This window comes from Petaurus breviceps, unplaced genomic scaffold, assembly GCF_028583685.1.
Source record: "Petaurus breviceps papuanus isolate PSGF00001 unplaced genomic scaffold, PetGlider_PUasm1.0 91041, whole genome shotgun sequence".
NCBI classification, from domain to species: Eukaryota; Metazoa; Chordata; class Mammalia; order Diprotodontia; family Petauridae; genus Petaurus; species Petaurus breviceps.
In genome coordinates this window covers 9,721,296-9,744,035 of record NW_027187400.1, presented here as the reverse complement: position 1 = coordinate 9,744,035, position 22,740 = coordinate 9,721,296, and the positions used below count along the sequence as shown (strand labels likewise).

The 22,740-nt window shown below is 46.8% G+C and overlaps 1 protein-coding gene across 2 annotated transcripts in view; it reads right to left on the bottom strand.

Annotated features, from left to right (window-relative positions):
* The window catches only part of TCEA3 (transcription elongation factor A3), a 64,059-nt gene that overhangs the window by 8,247 nt on the left and 33,072 nt on the right, over positions 1-22,740 (bottom strand). The window contains exons 5-11 of one of the 2 annotated variants that reach the window (XM_069078825.1): positions 21,800-21,941; positions 20,270-20,359; positions 8,631-8,794; positions 8,040-8,095; positions 3,507-3,662; positions 1,889-2,035; positions 632-703 (exon numbers count right to left, since the gene is read on the bottom strand). In XM_069078825.1, coding sequence (XP_068934926.1) covers positions 632-703; positions 1,889-2,035; positions 3,507-3,662; positions 8,040-8,095; positions 8,631-8,794; positions 20,270-20,359; positions 21,800-21,941 — 827 coding nt within the window. Of the gene's footprint in view, positions 1-631; positions 704-788; positions 1,174-1,888; positions 2,036-3,506; positions 3,663-8,039; positions 8,096-8,630; positions 8,795-20,269; positions 20,360-21,799; positions 21,942-22,740 lie in introns of those variants that run through there. The other variant, XM_069078827.1, reaches the window with a different exon arrangement.

Sequence of the window (22,740 nt, the reverse complement as noted above, 5' to 3'; positions counted from 1 at the left end):
CCCACCTGAAGGAAGTGGAAAAGGGACTCACCTGCTATATGATAACAAGGGTGGAACTACCTCTACCCTGAGCCCCCAGGGTGTTACAAGGGACTCTACTAAGGGAAAAAGGTTTTGAGAAAAGAAATGCATGCTCCCTGCCAGAACCGTCCATGAGAAAGGTAACAGCAGAGCCTGGTGGAGAGCTGACCCTGGAATCAGGCGAAGGGAGGTTCTGCTGCCCACCATTGGCCCAGTTAAGCAGGGAGCTTGGATTCCTTTAGACCCGACCTGACAGGGTCAGTGTGAGACTTAGAAGAGTCAGGGAATCTGAGGCACTCTGTGCTCCAGAGGCAGAAGGGCAAAGTGGAGGAAGCCCCCGCCTGGGGGGGTGGGGTCTGAGGACTGGGTTAGGATCCTAGTTCTGCTGTCTGTGTGCCTCTGAGCAGTCCCCGGGGTGCCCGGGTTCAACGTCTTCATCAGGAAAGGGGGAGGGGTCAGAGCATCTCTGCAGCCCCTTGTGACTCCAAATCCTAGAACCCCATGAGAAGTGAATCGGCTGTTTGCATGGGCCCCACACCCTGACAGGGAAAGGCCCTGAGCAAGGCTCGAGGATACTTCAGAGGGTTATGGAAGCAAAAGGAATACCCACCTTCCAGCGGTTGCCACACTCATTGCATAAGACAAAAGTGGTCATGGGCTCATCAGCACTTCGTGTCTGCACCTGAGGAAGCAGAGTCCTCCAGTCACTCCCTTGCTCTAGAACCTACCAGGGTTCCTGCTTCCTGCTGGAACAAGGTCAAGCTCCTCACCCTGGCGTTCAAGGCGCCTCCCTCCCCTTCACAGACTTTTCCCACCCAGCCTCATCACTTGAACTTCCCACCATGCCCCACCACTCCAGGGAGGCCAGTCCCTTGACCACCCACCCTCTTAGTCCAGTGGCTTACAAAGAATAGTGATTTATTAAATATTTGCTGAATTAAACTGGAAGACAGAATTTTTTTTTCTGACCTCAGAACCTTTACTGATGCTTTTGCCCTCACCTGGAATGCTCTCTCCCTTCCTTTCCACCAATTCTGGGTTTTACATCCTTCACTGGACTTGAAGATCTGGGTTCGAGTCTTGACTCTGCAACTTACTTACTGTGTGGCCTTAGGCAAATCACTTAACCTCTATGAGGCTCAGTTTCCTTGTCTGTAAAATGGGGATAATAATACTTGCACTACCTACTTCATAGGGTTTTTGTGAAGAAAGTTTAAAAAATGTAAAATGCTACAAAATTGTGATCTATGATGTAAGCTCAAGGCAACTTCTTCCAAGAAGCTTTTCCCATCAGGACGCCCTGATTCACCTCTTATGTACTAAATTCCCTCCCGGCTCTGACATCTTGTGTTCTAAGGACCTTCCCAGCTCTGACATCCTGTGTTCTAATGTCCCTCCCTGCTCCGACCTCCTGTGTTCTAAGGGCCCTCCCAGTTCTGACATCCTGTGTTCTAAGGACCCTCCCAGCTCTGACATCCTGTGTTCCAAGGGCCCTCCCAGCTCTGACATCCTGTGTTCTAAGGGCCCTCCCAGCTCTGATATCCTGTGTTCTAAGGACCCTCCCAGCTCTGACATCCTGTGTTCTAAGGTACCTTCCAATGATGACATTCTCTGTTCTAAGGGCCCTCCCAGCTCTGATACTCTATGAGTATAATTGGTCTCCATGCCTTATTTCCAATCTCCCTTTGCCCAACCCTGTAGGAAAATAAATATCATCTGTTGGATGCTCCATAATCCTAGAACCCTGCTTCCCTCCACCCCATCCATGCATCCTCTCTGGTGTCTACACGGCCTCCCCTCCTTGGTCCTCCATGATGGATTCCGTCCTGAATCTCTCCATGGAGTGCCCCTGTGCCCTAGTGCTCACCTGGTTGTAGGTACAATTCTTCTTTTTACACTTATTGCACTGGAAGAGGTCAGTTGTTGTGCCCCCGGTCTTGGCCATCTGGTGCTCCCGAATGGCCTCCAGAGTCATGGCGTTCCTCAGCTCCTTCAGCTCATCACTCGCCATTTCCTAAACGAACCAACCAACATTGCAAGACGTCTGAAGAAGAGGTGGCATTTCCTATACCACGAGTTCCTGGAGGGCACCACCAGGCTAGGAATGAGACAGCTCCCCAAGATGGGGCTTCACAGAAGCCTGGTTCTGCCACTTGGGAGCCCTGTGACTTCTGGCCAGGCCAACTACGGGAGGTGCTTCTGCCTGCTGTGGTGCCCCATTGGAAGTCTCAGGCCAGCTGTGCCCTCGCCGCAGACAAATTCTCTGAGTGACCTCAGCAGCCCAGGTCCTGGCTTACATGCAGACAGAGACAAGTGGAATCTCTCTACAGAGATCTCCACCCTCCCAGATCTCCCATAGGCAGGACTAAGGGCCTGCAGGTGAATATCACAGAAGGAAACCACAGGGAGTCCCACAAACTCTGACAGGAGGCGATGAGTAAATAGGCCCAGCACCATTAGGAGGATGAGGTGTCTGTTCAGCCTAGATGGTCACTAGTATCTGTTAAATTCTGGTAACATACTGGGGCAGCTAGGTGGTGCCGTAGTGTAGAGTGCTGGGCCTGGAGTCCAGAAGACTCATCGTCCTGAGGTCAAATCTGGCCTCTGACACTTATTAGCTGCGTGACCCTGGGTAAGTCACTTAACCCTGTATGCCTCAGTTTCCTCATTTGTCAAATGAGCCAGAGAAGGAAATGGCAAACTACTCCCGTATCTTTGTCAAGAAAACACCAAATGGGGTCAGGAAGGGTCAAACATGGCTGAACAACAACAAACTTTCATATACTTTCTTTTTTTTTGGAGGGCAATTGGGGTTAAGTGACTTGCCCAAGGTCACATGGCTAGTTTTTGTGTTAAGTGTCTGAGGCCGTATATGAACCCAGGTCCTCCTGACTCCAGGGCCAGTGCTCCATTCACTGTGTCACCTAGCTGCCCTCATATACTTCTTTCAATAACTTCCGCAAGGCTATAATTATAAGTAGCTGACCCTAAACAACTGGCCTGGTTCTGGTCATCTATACACCCTGGCCTGCGCTGCTGCAGCTGATGCAGTCATGGGGTATGTCTGTCTCCTGGGCCTGACTTACATGGACAGACATCAGTATCCTCTGAACCCAACAGTTTGAGGAGTCATAAGGTTATAATTTTAAGTAACTGACCCCAGTTGCACATCCTTTGGCTAGGACAAAGTGGAAAATGTAGGTGCATCTGGTTTGTCAAGAAGTATAATTCTTGTGGTCAAACAAGGTTTTAAAATCATGATCTAGTATCGGTATCTCTGAGGGGAAACCCTGGGCTGAGAAAAGTCAGAGCGGCCCAGGATCAATGCTGTAATGCCCAGACAACCTTCCCTCTGCCTGGTTCTGCTGGGTACCCGCTGCCAGGGGTCTGCTGGGTATCTCTGCATCTCACAGGGAGCCTGCCTGACCCCTCCCCAGGACCCAAGACCGCAGCTTCAGAAATGGCTCTGACATGGAGTTCCTCACCTCAGCCGTCATCTTGGCAATGAGGCTGGTGGAAATGGCCCCGCAAAGCACGTTCCGCCTCAAGTTGGGGTTCCTGGGGTCTTTGAGGTTACTGATTCGGCTGCGTACTCTATTTCGGTATTTCATGTCTGTGCCCTTCAGTTCTTGATATATATGTGAAATAGTCAAGGAGTCATCCGAAAGAGAAGCCCCTGCTCCCTCCCATAAACACAGCCCCACTGTTAATAAAAATAACCCTGGGCTTCCAGTGGTTCCTAATCCTGGCTCTACTATGTGACCTTGACCTGGTCCTCTCACATCTCTAGGTTTGTTTCTTCATATATAAAATGAGAAAACTGGACTAGAACAGGGATTTTCTAACCTTTTTGTGACCTGGACCATTCTGGCTGTCTGGTAGACCCTATAGACCTTTTCTCAATTTCAATGAATAAAATAATAAAATAAACTAGAATTACAAAGAAAACTAAGTTTAATGAAAATAAACATGTAATTTTTCCCATCTAAGTCCATGAGCCCCTTGAAATCTGTCCAACAACCATGTGGTCCATGGAACCCCGAACTAGGTGATCACTAATATTCCTCCCAGGTCTAAATCCCATGATGGTCACAGGGAGGAGGGTCAATCTCGGGGTCTTAGTTCTGCTGGGAGAGAACTTTACTCTGCTCAGTCCTTGATTTGATCGTGCCTCCTATGGACATGGTGTCCAATCAGGAAGGCTTAATAATATAGGAGAAGAAAGAGTCTGCCTACAGGGTAGCCTGGTTTGAGAATCAATCACCAATGGTGTCGTCCTGACCAGGAGGAAGCATGTCTGAAATGCTATGCTAGGTAGGGACCCCCTCCATTAGTGTGAATAGAGAGTAGACCATATTCTTCTTTTAATAATAACAATATCTGGCCTTTATATATTTTATAAATATTATCTCATTTGATTCTCCCAACGACCCTGAGAGGTACTAGTGTTACCAATACCCCCATTTTACAGATGGGGAAACTGAGGCAAATGGGGTTTGTTTTTGTTTTCAGAGAGGCAGCAGGGCTCGGAGTTAGGAGACTGCGGTTCAGGCTTCATCTCTGCCACTTACTGGATATTGAGATGGGGGCCACATCACTTCCCCTTCCTCCTACTGTACACGGCAGCATGGTGACGTGGGAAGAAGGGACTTTTGAGGTCACTGAGTCCAATCTCCTCCATCTTACTGATGGGGCCCAGAGTTGCAGAAGCAGGATCCGGAACCAGCATGTTTCACTGAATCATACCGCATCAGCAGGGTCAATCATAGGGCTGAGAGTTATAAGGGGCCTTAGAAATCACTGAGTCCAACCCCCTCATTTTACAGACAAGGAAACTAACCTTGACATACCCAGGATCACATAGGACCTGAGTTCAAATTTTCCATTTTCCAAAAGCTACTTTGGGCAAGTTAAGTTCTTCTCTCCCAACCTCAGTTTCCACGCAACTATAAAATGAGAGGGTCAGACTACATAAATGGTGTCAACCTCAAACAGAAATGGTAGGTCACTAGTAGGGATCCCTGCTGGCTGCGTGCTGACTTAGAAAGCCACTTATTAACATTATGTTCTATTGTATTTTTAAAATTTTGTTAAATACCTCTGAGTTACATTTTAATCTGATTCTGGCCATTCTGGGCCCCATTTGACACCTCCAGGGCAGATGACCGCAAAGGTTCCTTCAAGCTCTCAGAAATCTACAGCCCCAATGACACCTGCTCAGCTTACTTCCCAGGGCTGCTGGGAGGCAAGCAAAGCTGTCTAGATTATTATTCTATGGCAGGAAAGGGCCAAGAACCTCATGGGGTGCATGGATGCAGATGGCTTGTGAGTTGGAGAGAAAGGAGAAAATTTGGAGCTGAAAATGAAATAAACTTGAATGCTAAAAAAAAAATCCATCCACAGACCCCCTTGGGATTGGTGGATTTGGGATCCACTCTGGTGATCCAGGTTAGAAAGAAAACAGCTCTAAACTCCTGTCTTTCTGGGCAGTTAGTGGCATAGTGAATAAAGCACCAGGCCTGGAGTCAGGAAGACCTGAGATCAAATGTGGTCTCAGACACTCACTAGCTGTGTGACCCTGGGCAAGTCACTTAACCCTGTCTCCCTTAGTTTCTTCATCTGAAAAATGAGCTGGAGAAGGAAATGGCAAACCACTCCAGTATCTCCACCAAGAAAACCCCAAATGGGGTCAAGAAGAGTTGGCCACGACTGAAATGACTGAACAATAACACAATCTTCTGTCACCTGAACAATGATCAGTGTGGGTTTCATCGTCTCCCTCAGCATCTCTAGGCAAACACCTCAAGATAGGAGGAGAAAGCAGGAGTGGGGAAGGGGGATGGGAAACTGACATAATGAATGAAAGTGAGTACTGAATCCTTCTAGGCATTGTTTGAAGCCTAGCTGTGGGAGAGGGCCAAGAGACCTCAGCAAAAGAAAACTGCTGAGTCCTCTGGGAACGCAGATGAAGTCTGTGATAACTCAGGGATGGGAGGCATTGTGTTTAGTAGGAAGCTAGTTTTGAATGGTGGGTCACATTCTATGATGCACGGGCAATAATTAAATGGAGAAAACAATGAGGATGAATTTGCCCAGGAAGGGCTCAGAGTCAGACCCAGCCTTTAATGACATCTTAGAGCGGCCAAGCCGATCTCCTGTACCCCCTGTTTGGCATTCCTTTCCCCCCTTTCCCCGGGACTGGGGCCCCCTGCTTTCTTGTCTCCCTCTAAATTTCAGGGTAGGTTCTGACATCAGTCATTTATATCTTGGTGCACATTTAATTCCATATATTCTGTACCTCAGGAATATTCTGAGCCTTATCTCTAATGGTGGAATGAAAGGCCTGGTCATCTGCCAAAAGAACTTTAGGTGCCATAGACTCATAGAATGTTCAAGCCAGAAGGGATCATAGACCAAAGAACGTTAGGATACAGAATGTCAGGGTTGGGAGGAACCTTAGACCACGGGATGTCAGAGCTTGGAGGAACCTTAGAACCCAGGATGTCAGGGCTGGGAAGGCCCTTAGAACCCAGGATGTCAGAGCTGGGAGGGCCCTGAGAACACAGAAGGTCAGAGCTGGGAGGGCCCTGAGAACACAGGATATCAGAGCTGGTAGGGGCCTTAGAACACAGCATGTCAGAGCTAGGATGGCCCTTAGAACACAGAATGTCAGAGCTGGGAGGGCCCTTAGAACGTGGAATGTCAGAGGGACCTTAGGGATCATCTAATCCAATCCCCTCATTTTACAGATGAGGAGACTGACGAGACTGGAGAGGGGCAGTGACTAGCCCAGAGGTCAGAAGACCATAGATCTCCTGCTAGAAGGGACATATAGTCCAGCTGTCTGATTTTATAGACGAGAAGTCGCTCCATAAGAAGGAGCAGAGCTGGGATTAGAACTCCATCTGTGTTCTTTCCCTTATCATACAGTGCATCAGGGAGGGGCAGGGAAAGGTAGGCAGGAGGTATCTCCTTGGATGGGGACCCTTCCCATGAGCCACACAAGGCGGCCTCATCTGGCACGTCCCCTTTCCACTGGGGACAGGAACAAGAAGTCTGATCCTCATAATGCAGGAAGGAAGGGGGAAGGGCTACGAGGACCAGTCCAAGAGTGGGGGATGTGGGGAGAGGGTCAGGAAATCCTTCCCTTCCCTGACCACTGGGATGCAGGAAGTGATGCCAGGCCCACTCAAGCACATCTCGGCATTCTTACGTCTGTGGTGGGGAAGGAAGCATTTGAGTAGAGGTCCCTGTGTCCAGGGAAGCAGATGGGTGGTCTGGGGGCCTTGGGTTGCTGCTCTTCCCTGCTGTGCCTCTGGCTTTGAGTGACCCAGGCCCAGGCCTGGAACTGCCTTGAGACCAAGAGGGAGGGGACACTCATGGAGGCAGCACGGCCTTTGTGTGTGTGATGCTGGACAAGTCACAGGCCCCTTCCAGCCCTAGAGCTATGATCATAATAAAGACAGTTAATATATAACAGCTACATAGCACCTACTACGTGCTAAGTGGCTTACAATTATTATGTCATCTGATCCTCACAACAACCTGGGAGGCAAGTGCTATTATGATCCTCATTTTATAGATGAGGAAACTGAGGTAAAGTGACTTGCCCAGGGGCACACAGCTGGTAAGTGTCTGAGGTCAGATTTGAATTCAGGTCTTCCTGACTCTAGGCCCAGTGCTCTAGCCACTGCACCACCTAGCCATGATCCTAGGGCGGGGTGGGAGCGGGGAGGCACACTTCCTCCCCAGACTGAATGCATCATACTCATTTCCTGGTCCGTGTAGTGATATGGTAGTGCCACCACCTCTGGGGGCCCATCACCATGGTGCTGCTCTTCTGGGAGGCTCCTCATCTCCTCCATAAAGACAAAGGTCAGGCCACCCTGCACCTGGTGTGTCCTCAGCTTAGCCTCCAGACTGCTCAGCTCATCCCTGAACTGCTCAGAGCAGAGAAAGCAGCAAAGGCCTTTCCTGGGAATATTGGGCCACCTTGAACAAGCCCACAAAAGGATATGATCTTCAATTTCTGAGGCCATCTTGTCACAGTTGACTCCATATTCTTTGTAATCACCTAAAAAAGATACACAAATTCAAGTTTTACTCTGTCTTGGCAAAGAAGCCAATTTTAAACTGGGGAAGTGGTGTGTGGGGAGGAGGGGCAGGAATGAAGACAAACGTTGCAGCTACTGCTGCTCCTGCCTGCAATCTCCCCAACTGCTAGCAGAAGAGGCAAGAACAAAAATAGGGGAATTTTCTTCCTAGGCCCCAGGGAAATGCTGGCTTCTTTTCTTTTCTCTTTTTCCAGTCTCAGTCCTCAAAGAATCCTACAGAATCCCAAAGTCTGAAGGGACCGCCAGAAGTCACATCTAGATGGACACACCTGACAAGCAGTCATTGAGCCTTCTCTTGAAGACCTTCAGGGATGGGGAACTCACTACCTTTGCAGGTAGCGCCATTTACATTTGCATAGCTCTGTCAGAAAGTTTCTCTTTCCACAGAACCTAAATCTGCCTCTCTGTAACTTCCATTCCCCATTCCTTGCTCTAAGGACAAGCAGGAAAGGCTGATCCCCTTTCCCCATGATGGCCCACCCCAGACCTCCTCACCATCCATCTTCAGGGCTGCTGATAACATCTCAACGCACTTGTCCCGGACAGAGTCTCCTGTGAGGTAACAAGGGGCTAAGAAGCAGACTGATGGAGAAAATGTAGGGGAAGAAGGGCTGGTGGGTGTCTTTGGGGTCTCCACTTTCCCTTTGCTGCTGTTAGCTCTGAGGATAGAGGAATAGAAATGTCATAGTTGGTTAAGTCTCCCCAGAACTATATTTCACTGTCTCCACATCAGTGAGTAAGAATGCTGAGCCTAGAGTCAGGAAGATCTGAGTTCCAATCCTCATATACTTCCAAGCTGTGTGACCCTGGACAAGTCAATTAACCTTTATCATCCTCAGTTTCCCCATCTGTAAAATGGGGATAATAGTCGCACCTTCCTCCCAGGGTTGCTACAAGGATCAAATAAAATAATATTTAGAAAGCACATTATAAACCTTAAGTCAGTACAGTTTGGTCATTTTTCAGTCGTGTCCAACTCTTTGTGATGGCATTTGGAATTTTCTTGGCAAAGATACTGGAGTGGTTTGCCACTTTCTTTTCCAACTCATTTTACACATGAAGAAACTGAGGCAAATAGGGTTAAGCGACTTGCCCAGGGTCACACGGCCAGTAAGTGTCTGAGGCTAGATTTGAACTCATGAAGATGATTCCAAGCCCAGTGCTCTGTGCACTATGGGTCCCCCAGCTGCCCTACGAACTTTAAAGCTCTATATAAATGCAAGCTCCTATTTTTCCTGGCTTCTACTAAGGCACTGGCCTTGAACTTCAGTCTGTAGTCACTGCATCCCAGAACACACTCCCTGAGTGGGAGCTCTAACCCGAGCTCCTCCCATCTTCTCGGCATCTGTCTCTCTGTCCACCATCACCTTGCCCCACTCTGAAAAATCAAGTCAATTGCCTCATTTTAGGGGCCTGGGTGTGTCTGCTACTCCTGTAGGGATCCACAAGGCATCCTTGTAATTTTCCAAAAGAGAACACCCCTCCCAGGTCGCCACTCCCCCAACTGGGCTCGTCTCCTATTAAACACTGAAGTCCCTGGGAGGCAGAGACTGTTTTAAATGTTGCATAGTCAGAGTTTAGTGGCTACTCCCTCTATAAATGGTTTTTTCATTCAGTTATTCATGAACCCAACACCCTTTCGCCATCCTGACTGTCCTCCCCTTGACGCTCTCTAGCTTATCACTCAATGTCCAGAGAGAATGACGAAAGACTCAGAAAGCATAATCAAGGACCAATGAGTCTAGCACACAAGAATCAAGCCTGGCCCCAGCCTTCAGTTTCCTGTGCTTGACACCTCAGCACAGGCTGGACCGTGAGACTTCCTCAGGACATAAAGATACAGGGAGCACAGACACTGGGGAAGCCCCCTTGGAACTCCATGGCTCCCCTGAGAGCTACACACCTCTCTCAATGAAATCTCCTTCATGTTAGCAGGATGAGATCTACAGCTAGGTGTAGCAGAGGATAGAATGCTAGCTCTGGAGTCAGGAAGATCTGAGTTCAAATCCAGCCTCAGATGCTTCCTAGCTGTGTGACCTTGTGCAAGTCATTTTCCCTGTCACCTTACTTCCCTCATCTTTAAAATGGGAATAATAGCACCTACCTACCAGGGTTGTGGTGAGGCTCAAATGAGATAATTTTTGTAAAAAGTGCCTGGCACATGGTAAATGCTATATAAAGTTAGCTATTGTCATTAGGACAGCTAGGTGGCACAGAGGATAGAGTGCTGGGCCTAGAGTCAGAAAGACCTGAGTTCAAATTTCAACTCAGACACTTAGCTGTGTGACCCTGGATAAATCACTTCACCCTGTTTGCCTCAGTCTCCTCACATATACAATGAGCTAGAGAAGGAAATGGCAAGCCTCTTTAGTGTCTTTGCCAAGAAAACCCCAAACGTGGTCATGATTAAAGCGATTGGGGTTAGGTAACTTGCCCAAGGTTATACGGCAACTTTTTATGTGTGGGTGTTAAGTGTCTGAGGCCAGAACCGATCCCGGGTCCTCCCAACTCCGGGGCTGGTGCTCTAACACACTGTGCCACCTGGCCGCCCCATAAGTGCTTCTTGACTTGACTTTAAGATCTGGAATGGCCCCCACAAAGGCAGGGCTGCCTGGGGAGTTCAGCTCAGCTCAGGTGCCACCTCCTCCGTGAAGCCTTCCCTGATGCCCACCCCTGGTGAATCCTTTCCCCCTTCTCATGTCACCTAGCACGTACTCATGTCCAGGTTGTATCTCTCCAACAGAATATTCCTTAATCACAGTACAATACCTTGAACAATTTTTTTAAAACCAGTACTCTGTTTTCACTGGCACAAGGGACTCCCAGCTGGGAGTACAGACAGGCATCTGTTTGACAACTTATAGTCTTAGAGGGTTGCTGGCTCTCCAAGAGGTCAGGTGACTTTCTCAGGGTCACAGACCAAGTCTATTCTTGGAAGAGGGACTTTGAACCCAGGTCTTGCTGACTCTGAGTAAGGGCACCTCTTTATCCAGCAGGCAGAGTTCTGCCACTCAGGTCCCGGACACAGCAGATATGTAAATGCTTTCAGATTAAACTGAATTGAATTGAAATGAATTGAACTGAGGCCTACGCTAGAACTAGTTTTTTTAAGAGCCCTTTTTGGTGCTAGATCTGGCTCTGCTTTGCTGACTTCCTTATTTTCACCTAGTCTTTCTCTACCATCACTGTGGGACCCCTGGCAGGGTCTCTGGGCCTCTACCTTTTCGTCTGTAAAATAAAGATGTCAGATTAGATGATGCCTAAGGCCCCTGGCCTGACCTACAAAACAGCTATGGCAGTTCTAGCCAGCTGAACCCCCTGGATCCTTCCTAGCACCACCTTCTTTGACAACTAGGACCATAGTTGCCTAGTTTTTCTTAAACATCAAAGGAAGGGTGAAAGCATTTCTTTTTTTTTTTTCAGATATGGGACAGGTATTTATTTTCTACACAACAAATGAAAAGCTAACACACAAACACATTGACAGTAAGGCAAAACAGAATGCAGTAAGTCAATAGCTACAATTAAACTCTGAGAGTTTAATTTCCTAAGTCTCTACTATGTGCTAAGTGCTTTACAAATATCTCATTTGATCTTCTCCATGACCCTGGGAGGTAGGTACTACTTATTATTTCTATTTTACAGTTGGGGAAAGTGAGGAAGACAAAGGTTTAGTGATTACCCCAGGGCCACACAGCTAGGAAGTGTCTGAGGCTGGATTTAAACTTGCATCTTCCTGACTCCATGTGAAGCAGCTCTATCCACTAAGACACCCAGCTGCTTCTTCACCTTCCTACCTGAGGCCCTGTAAGTGCAGAGTTTAAATTCTGGCTCCCCCCAAAGCAGAGCCTAGAGGAGGGCCGGCTGCAAGAGAGAGGGTAGAGAATGAGTGAGGAGAGAAATCCCTTGAGGTTCCAATCTCATCTCAGCATTTCCAGGCATCTTCTCCCCCTTCCAGGGCCCAAGGCAATGAGAGGATAAAGACAGGAGCTTGCATGTCTCTATAGCTTTGGAGTTTACAAAGACCCTTCCAAACATCTCATCTGAGTTTCTGCACAGCCCCTTGAGGAAGGGGATGAGGGTGTATTGTTTGCTTTATTTTAGAGATGAAGACTGAGGATCAGAGAGGGTAACTGAATCACCCAATGTCACACAGCATGTATCAGAGTCCAAACTCGAACCCAGGGCTCCTCTGATGGTAAATGCCACCCATTTTTCTACCAGAGAGCCACAGAACTTCAAGGACTATCTCACTTTTGCCTTTATATCTCCAGTGATCAATACCATGTGTGGCACACGGGAGGCACTTAATAAATCCTTAATGCTGGATTGATTTGAAAGCATTCAGAATTGTCCAATTATAGACTTGCCTCAGAATTGGAGGAGATCTTAGAGGTCATCTGCTCCAAGCTAGAGCTTAAAAGGAAGGCCCTTCCTTCTGTAGATACAGGGATGGATAAGACCCAGAGAAGGCCAGAGACTTGCCCAGAGTCAAAGAATGCTGTTCACTCATTTCAGTGTCCAACTCTTCACAACCCCATTTTGGGATTTTCTTGGCAAAGATACTGGAGGGGTTTGCAATTTTCTTCTCCAGCTTATTTTACAGATGAGGAAACTGAAGCAGACAGGGTGAGGTGACTTGCCCAGGGTCACCCAGCTAGTAAGTGTTTGAGCTAGAATGTGAACTTGGATCTTCCTGATACTATCCACTGCACCACCCAGCCACCCCTCAAAGAATAAGGAAGTCCCAATACCGAATAAGAATTCAGGGATACTTATTCCCCCCAGTCCCCAGTTCAAGCCTCCTCCAGCATAGCAGGCCCTTAGTCACCCACCAAAGCTCCCTCCTTCAGTTTCCATTTCTCAGATCTACCTGTCCAGTCCACATCTCTCTGCTGACCTCCAGTCTCGCCTCTCCAACTGCCTTTCCGACATCTCGTACCCAATGTTCAGGAGACTTCTTCAATACACAACACACGACTCATTATCTTTTTCCCTGGACCCTTCCCTGTCACTGAGAAGGCAGCACCATCCTCCCACTCCCCCAGCCTCCTAACTGAGGAGTCATCCTGGATTTCTCCCTCTCTCTCACACCCCCCCCTTCCTATTTCCCAAGGCCTGTTGATTCCACCTTGGCAACGTCTCTCAAATTTGTCCCCTTCTTTCCTCTGTCACTGCCCCCACCCTGGTGTGGGCCTTTATTATAACTGTCATTACTGTTATGATCTGGCAGAGCTAGGATTCAAACGCATGTCCTCTGATTCCAAACCCAGAGCTCTCACCATCGTCCCACACAACCTCCCTCTACAGGCTTCTGACCATCGCTCAGCTGTTAAGAACAAAACCTCTATTCTAACTGATAACACTCCGTAGACTGCCAGACTCTCTGGAGAGAATTCAGGCCAGCCTGTCGAGCTCCTTTTCACACACAAGGTGGGGAGGGGGATGTGCAAAGCCAAAATATCAGAGAGAATCAGAAAGGCAGCAGCCCCACTCAGGGGAGCTCTCCCTGGCTGAGATGGTCAAGGTCACTCGTCACCAGCCACACCTGGGGACAATGAGCACAGACACCTGAGTGAGAGCAAAACGGGGTGGGGGTTCTCTGGTTCTACTGGACTGTAACACCTGTCAGACAGTCAGTCAACAAACATTTATTGAGCACCTACTATATGCCAGGTACTGGGATACAAAGGAAGGCAAAAGACAGTCCTTGCCCCCAAGGAGCTCCCATTCTAATGGGAGAGACAACATCAGGTGCATGCAAGATATCTCCATAGTATTGACTAAGGTAGTCTGAGGCCCTGTCTAGCTCCAAGTCCCCGGAGATGCTTTAATTCCCCCAAGCCGTCCCCTGGCATCACCTCTTCTTGTCTTTCTGTTCCATCCTCTCCTGGACTTGGGTTTTGCCTCATGGGGCAGCCCAGTCTGCAGGGGTCAGTGCCCCATGCATGCTCCTCTGGATTCTGGCAGCCTGCCCTCTCTTAGTAGCTCTAGGCAGGCTTTGGAGCCCATCAGAGGACAGGTGGTTTCTGCCCTGGGGCTTTCACTGGTGTCTTTGCCCACTCCAATCTATCCTCTACAGCAGAGGGGTCAGATTTATAAAGGAAGCCATTAGCAGCCAGGACGATCTATGAAAAGGTGACGCTTAAATGGAGGGCTGAAGGACACCTAGGATTCCAGGAGGTGGAGATAAGGAGGGAGGGCACTCCAGGTAGTGGGGACAGCTGGTGCAAATGCAGGCAGTGGGGCAGATGGCATGCCTGGTGGACCAGCATAGCAATAACATAGTATACGAAGGGGAGAGGCACATAAAAAGCTTGTAAAGGCAGAAAGGGACCAAGTAGTGAAGAGCTTCGAATGCTAAATAAAGGATTTATGTTTTAATTCTGGAGGCAATAGGGAACCATAGGAGTTTGTGGAGTGGGGGAAGGGGACTTAGACTTTATTTTATTGCTTTTTTTTTTTGCAGGGCAATTGGGGTTAAGTGACTTGCCCAAGGTCACACGGCTAGTATTTGTGTTAAGTGTCCTGAGGCTGGATTTGAACTCAGATCCTCTTGACTCCAGGGCCGGTGCTCTATTCACTGCGTCACTTAGCCGCCCGACTTTATTTTATTTTTAAATTTATTTATTATTTTATTTTTCCCAGTTACATGTAAAAACATTTTTTAACATTCCAAATTCTTTCCTTTCTTCCCTTTCCACCCCACCTCACTGAGAAAGCAAGCTATTTGATATAGGTTACACATGTATAGTCATGCAAAACATTTTCATATTAGTCATGTTGTGAAAGTAAACACAGACCAAAAAAAAAACCTTCCAGAAAAATAAAGAAAGTAAAAAAAGTCCACTTCAGTCTGTATTCAGATACCATCAGTTCTTTCTTTGGGGATAGAGCTGTCTTGGATCATCATATTGCTGAGAATCGCTAAGTCATTCACAGCTGATCATCACCCAATATTGTTTTTACTTTGTACACAGTACATTTTACTTTGCATCAACTTATGTAAGTCCTTCCAGGTTTTTTCTGAGGGCATCCTGCTCATCATTTCTTATAGGACAATAGCATTCGTCATAATCACATACCATAATTTGTTCAGTCATTCCCCAACTGATGGGCATCCCTTCAACTTCCAATTCTTTTTTTTTTCTTTTTTAGAGGGCAATTGGGGTTAAGTGACTTGCCCAAAGTCACACGGTTAGTAAGCGTGTCAAGTGTCTGAGGCCGGATTTGAACTCAGGTCCTCCTGACTCCTAACTGGCTGGTGCTCTATTCACTGCGCCACCTAGCTGCCCCTCAATTTCCAATTCTTTGACACCAGAAAAGAGCTGCTAATAAATATTTTTCTGCATAAGTCCTTTTCCTTTTTATCTCTTTTGGTATACAGACCTAGTAGTGGTGATACTACTAGGTCAAAAGATATGCATGGTTTTATAATGGCATTGTTCCAAATAGCTCTGCCGAATGGTTGAATCAGTTCACAACTCCACCAACAGTGCATTAATGTCTCATTTTTCTCACACTCCCCTTCAATATTTATAATTTTCCTTCTCTGTCCTATTAGTCAAGCTAATAGGTATGAGGTAGTACCTCAGAATTGCTTTAGTTTACATTTCTCCAATCAAAAGTGAGTTAGAGTATTTTTTCATATGGCTATAGATAGCTTTTATTACTTCACCTGAAAACTGATCATATCTTTTGATCATTTATAAGTTGGGGAATGGCTCTAATTTTTATAAATTTGACTCAGTTCTCAAATGTTTCAGAAAAGGCCTTTATTAGAGAAACTTGCTTTAAAACTTTTTTTACAGTTACTATTAACCATATTTCCCTCCATTCTGTCTCCCCCCACTCTTCCTGTTTATTCTGTTCTTTCTTTCCTTTCGCCTTGTCCCTCCTCAAAAGTGTTTGGCTTCTAACTACCCCTTCCCCCAATCTGCCCTCCCTTATATCACCCCTCTTCCCTTATCCCCTTCCCCTCCTACTTTCCTGTAGGGTAAGATGGATTTCTATACCCAGTTGAGTGTGTATGTTATTCCCTCTTTGAGCCAGTTCTGATGAGAGTAAGGCTCACTCACTCTGCCTCACCTTACCCCTCTTCCCTTCCACTGTAAAAGCTTTTTCTTGCCTCTTTTATGTGAGATAACCTTCCCCTTTCTCCCAGTACATCCATCTCTCACCCCTTAATTATATATTTTTAGATATCATCCCTTCATATTCAACTCACCCTGTTACCTCTGTCTATACATATTTTCCTTCTAACTGCCCTAAGAATGAGAAAGGTCTTATGTGTAACAAAATCATCTTCCTATGTAGGAATGTAAACAGTTTAAACTTATTAAGTCCCTTATAATTTTCCTTTCTTGTTTCCTTTCTTGATTTCCTTCCTTTTCTTGTTCCTTACCTTTTTATGCTTCTCTTGTATTTGAAAGTCAAATTTTCTATTCAGCTCTGGTCTTTTCATCAAGAATACTTGAAGGTCTTCTATATCATTGAATGTCAAATTTTCCCCCTGAAGGATTTTACTCAGTTTTGCTGGGTAGGTGATCCTTGGTTGTAATCCTAGCTCCTTTGCCCTCCAGAATACCATATTCCAAGTGCTCTGATCCTTTACTGTAGAAGCTGCTAAATCTTGTGTTATACTGACCATGGCTCCATAACACATGAATTGTTTCTTTCTGGCTGCTTGCAATATTTTCTCTTTGACCAGGGAGCTCTGGAATTTGGCTATAATATTCCTGGGAATTTTCATTTTGATTACCATACAGTTCTAGAATATTAGGACAGTTTTCCTTGATAATTTCTTGAAAAATTATGTCTAGGCTTTTTTTATTTTGATCATGCTTTCAGGTAGTCCAATAATTTTAAAATTATTTCTCCTGGATCTAATTTCCAGGTCATTTGTTTTTCCAGTGATATATTTTACATTATCTTCTATTTTTTCATTATTTTGGTTTTATTGTTTCTTGATTTCTCATAAAGTCATTAGCATCCACTTCTTCCATTCTAATTTTTAAGGAATTATTTTCTTCAGTGAATTTTTGTGCCTTTTTCCATTTGGCCAGTTCTGCTTTTTAAGACATTCTTCTCCTCATTGGCTTTTTGGACTTCTTTTACCATTTGGTCTAGTCTGTTTTTTGAGGTGTTATTTTCTTCAGTATTTTTTTGTTCTCCTTTAGCAAACTGTTGACTCATTTTTCATGATTTTCTTGCATCACTCTCATTCTCTTCCCAATTTTTCCTCTACCTCTCTTATGTGATTTTTAAAATCCTTTTTGAGCTCTTCCATGGCCTGAGACCAATTCATATTTTTCTTGAAGACTTTGGATGTAGGAGCTTTGACTTTGTTATCTTCTGAGTGTGTGTTTTGATCTTCCTTGTCACCATGGTAACTTTTTATGCTCAGAATTTTTTTTCTGTTGTCTGTTCATTTTCCCAGATTATTTCTTGACTTTTAACTCTTTGTTAAGTTGGGCTCTGCTTCCAGGGTGGATGGTGCACTTTTCCAAGCTTCAGGGGTTTTGTGCAGCTGTTTTCAGAGATACTTTTAGGGACTTATAAGTTATCAGTTCTTCCAAGGTGGTATGATCTAAGGAGAGGTGTTTACTTAGAGGAGGGTTCCCCATCCACTGCAGCCTCAAACTCTGCTATGTTAATGCTTCTCCTTGCACTGGGTCTGCCATTCAGGACTGCAACCCGGATCCAAGTATGGTCAAAGCCACAGAGGCCTGCCTCAGTGTCAGCAAAGAGACCCCCATAATCTCCTTCTGACCAGTTGTTTGACCCCCTTACCATCTGTGGGTTGAGAGTTCTGAAAGCAGCAGCTGCTGCTGCTTCTACTGATCCAGTGGCTTCCAAGGCTGGCTCCTGGTTTGCTGGGGCCAGGTCTGTGCTAGCGTGGCCTGTGCTGGACTGTGTTCCCTTCTCATTCTGTTATAACAGACTTTTCCTGCTGACCTAATGTGCTGCCTTTGGCTAGAAAATTATTTCACCCCATCCTTTTATGGGCTCTGCTGCTCCAGAAACGGTTTTATGGTATTAAGGTGCTCAGAGGGGTTTTGGGGAGGGCGCAGGCGAGCTGCTGCTTTTTTCCCACCATCTTGGCTCTGCCCTGGTACTTAGGCTTTAGGAAAATCATTTTTGTAACCAGTATGAAGTGGTGGAATCAAACTTTTATAAAAACACACTGCCAATAATATCCTGACTTGCTGTTCAGTTGTGTCCAACTCTTTGTGACCCTATCTGGAGTTTTCTTGGCAAAGATGCTGAAGTGGTTTGCCATTTCCTTCTCCAGCTCATTTTACAGGTGAGGAAACTGAGGCAAAAAGGGTTAACCTAGGGTCACACAGCTAGTAAGTGCCTGAGGCTGGACTTGAATCCAGGTATTCCTTATCCTAGACCTGGCACCCTATCCACTGCACCACCTAGCTACTCACATAATGACTTAGAAAACCACATAATGACATTTTCCATGTTTTATAGCATTTTAATTTATTTTGTTAAATATCTCCTAATTACATTTTAATCTAGATTTGGCTGCATTTGGGAGTATCGTGGTCAAATGCCAGCAATGAGTTTGGTACCTTTGGCGTAGAGGATAGGTTAGAGTGGGCAAAGTCACCAGTGAAAGCCCTTGGTCAGAAACCACCTGTCCTCTGATGGGCTCCAAAGCCTGCCTAGAGCTACCAAGAGAGGGCAGACTGCCTGAATCTGGAGGAGCATGCATGGGGCCCTGACCCCTGCAGACTGGGCTCTCTCATGTGGCAAAACCCAAGTCCAGGAGAGGATGGAACAGAAAGACAAGAAGAGGTGACTCAAAGGGAAAGCTTGAGGGAATTAAACCATCTCTGTGGATTTAGAGCTGGAAGAGGCCTCAGACAATACTTAAATCAATCCTTATTTTACAAAGGTGGAAACTGAGCACCAGAGAGGCTAAGTGAGTTGAATTCAATTTGTCAGGTACTTATTAATGGTCAGGCACTGTGCTCCAGGTTGGAAGAGGAAAGAAGGAAGGAAGGGAAAGAAGAAAAAGAAAGAAAGAGTAAAGATAGAGAGAAAGGAAGGAAGGGAGAGAAAAATAAAGGAAAAAGGAAGGGAAGGAGGGAGGGACAGAGAGAAAGAAAGAAAAAAGAAAGGAAGGAAAGAAGAGGGAAGAAAGGAAAGGAAGGAAGGAAGAGAGGGAAGGACAGAAAGAAAGAGTTGCTGCCTCAAGGAATTTGCATTCTACAAAGGGGAAATACAATATATTACAAGTAAGTGCACTACACAGAAAATAAATACAAAATTAGAGGGGGTTGGGGTGGGGTTGAAGAATTAACATCTGAGGGAATCAGGGAAGCCTTCCTGTAGGAAGTGTCCTTGAGCAGATTCCTGGAAAGAGCTGGAGACTCCAAGTGGAGGGAGAGCGCTTCAGGGACAGTGGAAGCAGGAAAAGACCTGTCTGTCTGGCACTGAATTCACAAATCAGAGTAATGTGTAGCCAGCCTGAAATGATGGCTGAAGCTGGATTGTAAAGGGTTTTAAATGCCAAACCGATGAGCTTGTACTGGATCCTAGAGGCCACAAGGAACCACTGACACTCCCTGAAATTTTATTAAGTGCTTACTACATGCCAGGCACTGTGCTAAGCACTGGGGATAAAAAGCAAAGGCAATCGGGGGACATGTTTTGGTGCAACGGATAGAGCACCAGGCCTGGAGTCAGGAAGACCTGAGTTCAAATTTGGCCTAAGACTCTTACTAGCTGTGTGACCCTGGGCAAGTCACTTCACCTCTATTTGCTTTAATCCACAGGAGAAGGAAATAGCAAACCACTCCAGTATCTATGCCAAGAACACCAGAAATGGGGTTGTGAAGAGATAGAAAAGCAACTGAAATACAATAAAACAACAGCCAGCACTTGCCTAGCTGGAGCAGGTCCAGCAGAGAAGTTCTGGTTGCCCCTCTAACCAGGGGTGGGTTCTAGGGCTCAGGTCTGTCTGGGTCTGACCCCACCCACCCCTAACTGGGCAGATCTGGAGACATGAGATCTCTAATGTGAGACCCCACTCCAGATCCGTCCATCACAAATCCAGTAAAGAGAGAAGGACTGATGATGAAGTCAGAACCTGGGACCAGGGTGAATATGGTACCTACCTTTCCACTGGCCTCTTCTGAGGAGATGAGGAGGAGGAGAAAGATGGGGAGGAGACAGTGGAGGAAGACCCCGACTCAGAAGAGTCTCTCCTGGAAGAATTGAACAATTTGGGGTGAGGCGCATTATAGGATGACAGCAGCACCAGACAGTGTGGGAAGATCACTGGCTCCAGAGTAAGAGGACCTGGGTTTGAGTCCCACCTGGGGTGATTATGACTCATGGGACCTTAGGTGAATTCCATTCCCCTTTGGGCTTTATTTTCCTCATATGTAAATGACGAGGGTGGGTTGGACTGTATGACCTTAATGGACCCCTCCACCTCTGGCATCTCCAGGGTCTCTCCCGAAAGAATGGAAAAATTCTGGATGATACTAGCACCAGGCCCTGGGTTCAAATCCCACCTCTGTCACTTACTACCTGAGTGAACTTTTCTGGCCTCAGTTTCCACAGCTGTCAAATTCGGGAATTGGACCAGATGAGCTCTGTGGTCTCCCTTGGGAGGAGTCCCCAAAGGAAAGCAGGAGGGGCTCAAATGTGCCGCACTGTAGGCTGCACAGGGTAGGGGTAGCCTGTGGCCAATGACATGGGGCTACCTGAGGGCTGGAGGGCACATGGCAAACTCCTGTTGAAGTGAATTAATGTTCTGGTGATGAATGAACAAATGAATGACGGCCTAAGAATGTTACCAGGGTTAATCGGGGAAACATCATGGAGGGGGATTGACCTGCATGGCAAAGGGGGCGTTCATGATTGTGTAAAATCTGGTCTATTTATTAAACAATCAGTTCATTATCTTATTATCCCTAAGAGAGGCCGTTGTGTATAGTGGATAGAGATTGAATGTGGAAGCCAAAAGGACCTGGATTCAAGTTTCATCTCTGAGACATCCTGGCTGTAGGACCCTGGACAAGTCACATATCTTCTGAATGTTCTACCAGCCCCAAATGGGGTCTTGACCCACAGTGCTGGGTAAAGTGCTAAAGGGGGCGTGAGTGGGGAAAAAGGTCCTCACCTGAGACCTCCCTATCTATCCATAGATCAGAGGTCCAGTTCCTATCCCTAAGATCCTACCTCCTTAAATGATAGGAGGGGTGTGGCATGTGCAGTTCACCTGCAGGAAGACCCACCCCCTGAAATCGGTGTGACCAGGGCAAGATCTGTAGATAAGCAGGTGGCAGCTCTGAGAAATACTAAGAGCAAAAACTCCTAACAAGGCAATGAATCGGGGACTGTAGGTGGTGGTGTCTGATTTTGCAGTGGGGCAAACTGAGGCAGAAGGAGGTCACAGAGGAAGAAAAAGCTAGAACTCAAATACAGGTCTCTCACTTCCAAATTAGGTTTCTTCCCATACCATGCTGGTGCAGTACACAAATATGGTCCTGATACCTAATCAGGGAAAGTCGAAGCTGAGAAAGAAAACTATAGGCCAATATCAAAAGTAATGGAGGACGAGGACCAAATGGGGAGTCCCAATCAAATTACTGAGAGATACAGCTAGTGGTCTTATTATCCCCTTCCTGGCAACATACCTGTCCTTGGGTTCTTCCCTTGGGCTTTTGTTCTGTGGGGAAAAAGCCCCCAGTGGTTTCCAGTCAGAGAGGTCAACATCTTGTTCCTTCTTCTCTTTTTCTCTTTCCATCAATTTCTCCTTTTTGGGGGTGTCAGGGGCATCTGGAAGGAAACAGACTGTATTATCACCTAGCTGTAATCCTTGGATGTGTCTCAAACAGCCCTCTTCACAGGAGGCACTTGATAAATGTTCATTGAATGAATTCTCTGCCTCAGTTTCCCCACCTGGGAAATAGGAATGGGGATGTAAGGCAGCCAGGAGAAATCAGACCTAGCTATAGATGGAACTACTCAGCAGACAGAAAGCACCCCCTAGTGGTCACCATGGCTGATGAGGTGAGAGCCGGACTCTGGGTCAATAATGAGGGTGCCCAAACACTGGCCTGGGTAGTGGGGCAGGGCAGGGAAACTGCCTGGTACAAGTACTGGTCACCCTGACTGAAGTCAGGCCTCGTGGGGCTGAGATTCCTGAGGACCAGGGCGCTGGAGGGTGTGGTGACAGGGAGGGGAGAACATTGAAGCCCCAACTGGAAGAGGGTAAATAAACTACCACTCCTGGCACTTGGAAAAATCAGCTCAGAAACACAGCTCTGCTCTCCAGTGCAGGAACCAAAGGGCAGGAGAGGCAGCAAATCTCAGGTGGATTCTCTGCCCAGGCTTCCTCATCGGTAGAAGGAAGGGGCTGGACTAGATGACTGCTGAGGCCTCTTCTGGCTCTGACTCCACAGTCCTGTGATGTGGGAGGTCATCGGCCTCTGAAGCCCCAAGATAAGACGGGGAACCCAGGGTGATAGTATAAAGGACCACGAGGCAGGTTAGCAATTCGGATCCTGCTCCCAGGGAGGGGCAAAGAGGAGATGCCTGAGAGGGAAGCAATTAACTGGCTCAGAAGGCAGAATCT